This window comes from Anabrus simplex, chromosome 2 (assembly GCF_040414725.1).
Source record: "Anabrus simplex isolate iqAnaSimp1 chromosome 2, ASM4041472v1, whole genome shotgun sequence".
NCBI lineage: Eukaryota > Metazoa > Arthropoda > Insecta > Orthoptera > Tettigoniidae > Anabrus > Anabrus simplex.
Window position 1 is genome coordinate 667,171,486 of NC_090266.1, and position 6,000 is coordinate 667,177,485.

The 6,000-nt window shown below is 39.7% G+C and overlaps 1 protein-coding gene across 1 annotated transcript in view; it reads left to right on the forward strand.

Annotated features, from left to right (window-relative positions):
• The window catches only part of LOC136863019 (RUN domain-containing protein 1), a 164,597-nt gene extending 161,689 nt beyond the window's left edge, over positions 1-2,908 (forward strand). Inside the window, exon 13 of the mRNA XM_067139325.2 lies at positions 2,622-2,908. Coding sequence (XP_066995426.1) covers positions 2,622-2,728 — 107 coding nt within the window. The 3' untranslated portion in view covers positions 2,729-2,908. The remainder of the gene's footprint in view (positions 1-2,621) is intronic.
• The last annotated feature ends 3,092 nt before the right edge of the window (positions 2,909-6,000 follow it).

The following is a 6,000-nucleotide window of genomic DNA, read 5'->3' on the forward strand; positions in this document are numbered from 1 at the left end:
TCTTCTTTTTCTCCATCTGTTATTTCCATTTTCTTATCTCCTTCTTCCTCTGAGCAGTAATTCTCGTTATAAAGTTTTCCAAAATACTTTGCCATCACCTTCTGAAGACCCTTTTCGTCATGTACTATCAATCCATCTTCTCTCTGTAATGCCTTGATTTTTTCTTGATTTAATCTTTTCGATTTTATTTCTCTGTATAATAGTTTCTGATTTCGTCGACTATCTTGCTCAATTTTGTTGGTAAACTCTCCGCAACATTTCTCCTTTTCTTCCTTGATACTCCTCTTTACTTGTAGTTTCAATCTTTTGCATTCCACATGTAACCTTTCTGTCTTATTCGCATTCCTCTGATACATTTTTTGCTTTTCCTTATCCATTTCTATCTTCACCTTGTTTCTTTCTTTTATTCCTTTTCTTATTTTGTCTATCCACCACTGTGTCTCCTTTCCCTTAACCTTTGTTTTTGTTTTCCTGCATACCTCAATTGCTGCTTCCACAAATGTCTGTCTTAAATTGTCCCACACTTCTTCTCCACTTCATATTTCCATGTTAGGAAACTTCCTTTTTATCCAATCTTGGAATGCCATTCTTTTATCCTCCTCCTCCAATTCCCAAGTCCTGATCTTTGGTTTCTTCTTCAGTACAATTTTAGGGATTTTTACTTGTTTAAATTCCACAGTTAATCTATGATCACCTTCCATACTTTCACTGGGGATTATCTTCGTATTTATGACGTATCTTCCCCATTCTTGATCTGTTATTATAAAATCGATGAGTGTTCCATACTGTCCATCCCAACTGTATTGGCTTATCTTACGGCTATTCCTCTTCATAAACCATGTGTTCTTTATTATCAGGTTATTTCTGATACAAAAGTCCAACAGTTCAACATTCCTGATCATTATGATATAATGATCAGGAATGAACTAGGTTATTAAATCTTTGGTAGGTTATGTCTGTATTAAGGTTTTCTCTTTGGTGAAATAATCATCTTACTTTTTTCTTTTTCTTTTTCTTTTTCTTTTCCTCTGCTATTCTGGCTTGAATCACTTAGTACCTGATATTTTTCTAGAGTCATTAATATTGTGTGTATATGTAAATTTCTCAGATCATGTTTATGCTTGTTTCAGTGTTGAAAAGTTAAACGGTCTTCAATTAATATGAGTATATTTTTCTTATATAGCTTGTTATTTAAGAATGTTTTGATAATATACAGTGTGTATTAAGTCCAGCTGTCACGGTATTCATCTTCCTGCTCTTTAGTGTGTTTTTTTTTCCAAAGTTGCTTTACGTCACAGTGACGCAGATAGGTCTTATGGCGATGATGGGATAGGAATGGGAAGGAGGTAGCCGTGGCATTAAGGTACAGCCCCAGCATTTGTGTGATGTTAAAATGGAAACCACAGAAAACCATCTTTAGGGCTGCCAACAGTGGGGTTCAAACCCACTATCTCCCGAATGCAAGCTCACAGCTATGCGACCCTAACCACATGGCCAACTCCCTCAGTCCACTCTTTAGTGTGTCCTTTCCTATTATAATACAAAATTCGGCAATGTTTTGTTGAACCTTGTTCAACTATTTACTCTAATTACATTTTTTAACGTGTACTGTCCATGGCTACCTTTACTGCTCCTGCATGCAAATCTTTGATGTGTACACTGTGCAATCTCTGCTATTCTGTGAAAATATTGTTTGGCCCATTTGGCCTCAAGTTTGTCATTGTTTATCTTTCTGCCTGTTAACTGTACTACCAACTTTGTCATAAGGTAACTAACAGGTAACACCTGTCCCACGATGCTCAGAAATGACCTGTCTTCAAGATAACACTGTGTACCCAAAGTTTTTCACAAGCTAGATGGAACGTGCCGACTTATCACTGACCGAGACCAACACAGCTTGATAAAGCTTGCTGTCTAGCAAGTCCACGTGATATTGGAATAAGAAAAATAGCCCCCAGGAACGAGAGATTCAGAGCAATTCCCTCAGATATGCACTCATTATAAACCCGCCCATCAACAGCTGAAGTCCAAGAGGAGTTTCCTACCGAGCTCGATAGCTGCAGTCACTTAAGTGCGGCCAGTATCCAGTATTCGGGAGATAGTAGGTTCGAACCCCACTGTCGGCAGCCCTGAAAATGGTTTTCCGTGGTTTCCCATTTTCACACCAGGCAAATGCTGGGGCTGTACCTTAATTAAGGCCACGGCCGCTTCCTTCCCACTCCTAGCCCTTTCCTGTCCCATCGTCGCCGTAAGACCTATCTGTGTCGGTGCGACGTAAAACAACTAGCAAAAAAAAAAAAAAAGAGGAGTTTCCCCTCTCACGTCACAGTGACGCAGATAGGTCTTATGGCGATGATGCGATAGGAATGGGAAGGAGGTAGCTGTGGCATTGATTAAGGTACAGCCCCAGCATTTGCGTGATGTTAAAATGGAAACCACAGAAAACCATCTTTAGGGCTGCCAACAGTGGGGTTCAAACCCACTATCTCCCGAATGCAAGCTCACAGCTGTGAGCGCCATTTGATGTTCTATGTTTATTTAAGTACCCTTATGCATTTTTTTTCTTTTAATCATTTTTTAAAAAGTAATATTCTACAGTTTTTCCCTTTTTTTCCTTGCAGGTTTTGAAGACACCCTCCAATGTTTGGACCAGCTCACTGTGCACAAGTTTGAGCTCCCAGTTGACCTTGCTGTCCGACAATTTCAGAACATTAAGGATGCCTTCTAAATATTCATGAAGCCATATTAGATATGTGAATGTGATTCTGAACTGTCTTTTTAAATTGTGCTAACATGATGACTATGTGGTGTGTACTAAATTTTGTTTGACTTTACGTTGTCCAACTGTATTGGAAGGGCGATTGGAAAGTAAACAACATTACAAGATTGCTGCATAATATATCTACTGAATTTTACTGATTTGTTGTTTTATTTCAAACCTTATAATATTCAAATACCGTATTTACTCATGTAATTTTCACACCACAATTTTCACATCTTTAAATACTTTGGATTGGTTGAAAATTGAAGAGAATATTCGTGAGCAAGTTGTGCGATGAAAATGAGTGATTTCTGGAGACTCTCGGTAAATGCAATAGTTAGGCCTAAATGGATGGTTTTAAACATCAGGTAATTCTGCATGTGGAAAGAAACAGGAACCCAACTGCAGAGAGAAAATTTTTCATTTCAGAAACACACGTTCTCGCCGGTGAAACGTGGAAAATTTCTGCATGACGCCTGTTTTCCCAACCTGGTTGCCACTACCACTAATTTGTTGAAAATAAAAAAGCCATACTTTCCAGTGCCGACTCAGTTAACCCCTTAACTGGGTACTAAATTTTCCACATGCGTAACCTGCCCTGTGATATTTAAATATTTCCTTCATAAATGTGTAACACAATAAGTTTAATCAAATACAATAGTAATTACTTCCTCTGTCCCAAAATAATAGTTGCATTCCGTCGAGCTTTTATTGTTAACTGCAACGTAATGGCGATTTAAGCACAGAACAGTGATGTTTGCTCTGTTGCAGAGCATATAAACTAGTTTAGCAGTCTGGGACATACGCGCATGACCTTGATAGGCGGTCGCATGGACCGAGGTGTTCAGATCAACGCAAGCTATCGGTGAATGCAGTGGTAGTGACGTGAGTCAGACGCTTTGTGTGTACAATAGATGTCAATACGAAGTACGTACCGTTTACATATTGTACTTGCAGTGATAAAGTGCCATTGAAGAAATGGGAAGAGAGAAAAATATTGATGATGATCAGAGGAGGGCCATTTATGAGCATTTACTTCGTGCAAAGAGGAGTAATAAAGGAAAGTGCTGTGAAATTTGCCGTTCATAGACGGTCCATACAGCGCATATGGAAACAAGGTGAGAACTCCATAATGAATGACAACATTGTGGCTGATGTCTCCGCTAGAATGAAACGGAGAGTCGGTGGAAAGAAGAAATGCATAGATCAGGATAGACTTAAAAACATTCCATTGCGTCAAAGAAAGACTATCAGATCTGTAGCTGTCGCTTTGGGTGTGGCAAAATCAACAGTGCATCGCAGAATCCAAGAAAAAGCTGTTCGACATTCATCAAGATTAAAACCAACACTGAACTTCACAGGAGAACAGAAGCGTTTGCAATTTTGTTTGTCAATGTTGGATCCAGCAATTTCGATACGCAGAGCAAGGTTTCAGGACATGTTTGATCGGATTCATGTTGATGAAAAATGGTTTTACATAACTGCAGACAAAGGACGAGTTTACCTTGCTGCTGAAGAATCCTATCCACATCGAACCTGTCAGAATATACGCTTCATTACGAACGTGATGTTTCTAGCAGCAGTGGCAGATCCCCATCCTGATTCAATGCGTAACCAGTACTTTGATGGTAAACTTGGGGTATTTCCATTCATCGTCCAAGAACCAGCAAAACGCAGTAGCAAAAATAGGCCTAGGGGGACACTGGTTACGAAACCTACCCAATCCGTTACACAGGACGAATACAGAAAGATGCTCATCGAGAAAGTTCTTCCTTCAAAACCGCACATTTAATCCGTCTGATCCTGAGTTTAAAGCTGCCACTTCTAATACTGATCTAACCATACAATTGTACTGTCAGCCTCCAAATAGCCCGGATATGAATATCCTAGATCTCGGCTTCTTCCATGCCATACAGTCTCTCCAATATCAAGAGGCAACATCCACAGTAGATGAACTTGTTACTGCTGTTGAAAAAGCCTTCAACGACCTTCCTGCTAAGGCACTGAATAATGTTTTCCTGACCCTGCAACAAGTTATGGTTGAATGCATGAAGGTTCATGGAAAGAACTGTTACAACGTACCTCACATGGGGAAACAGAAACTGCAACGACAGGGGTGTATATCTCTTGTTCTACAGTGTGATTCCGATATTGTCATATCAGCTCATGCTGCCTTAGAACGTGTTGAGTGATCAGGTACAGTTGTGAGTACTGTCAATAGCATCGGCTTGGTGTGGTGTGTTAGTGTTATAAGCATGTTCCTTTATGCATTGTTTATTGTCAATAAATTACTTGCGAAAGAAATGCGACTATTATTTTGGGACAGAGGAAGTATTATTCTTCAATAATGGGATACTAACATTATGAAACTGTCGAAATACCCGCACAATCAAGCCGATCTACTTTACGTTTGAAAGCCGTGCTTCGCCACATAAATGGCTGCGCGGGCACTTCGTGCAAGGCGCCAAAACAAATACATTTCACGAAGCTAAGAGAGCTCTAAAAAACAATACACAGCGTGATCTCGTGGAAAATATGTCAACTAATGCGATAGATTCCATGGCAACGCCATATGCCTTCACCCTCAAGATAAATACGCGATAAATTTTACGATATAGATGTTGATTTCCATAGGGAATCTGAAATATTTGTTCCGAATGAGTAAATTTATAATACCAATATAAATGGTCCGTTATTGGACATTATAAATTTTCCAGCTAACTCATTCCTGGTTGCCAGCGTTTCACCCCCGTGTGCTAGGCTGGGCTCATCAGTTGGTACCTAGCACACCTACCAAGATGCTGGCTAGTGCATACCGTGGAGGCCACTGCGTAGGCTAATTGTAGCCACCAGCAGTGCCAATGCACTATGAGACACTTGGTCTCATTACCAAAAATTGATGCCTGCTTGGCCATCAGATGATACAGATGTTGATTTCCATAGGCCAAGCAGGCATCAATTTTTGGTAATGAGACCAAGTGTCTCATAGTGCATTGGCAGGGGTGAAATGCTGGCAACCAGGAATGAGTTAGCTGGAAAATTTATAATGTCCAATAACGGACCATTTATATTGGTATTATAAATTTACTCATTCGGAACAAATATTTCAGATTCCCTCTGGAATAAATTTTACGATCGACTAATGCCGTCATACCCACTGTAGAGGCCTAGCGCGAAAATGTCCAAAGACATCATACCCACTTAAGGGGTTAATGTAACTTTAACACTTTTCAGTCTAT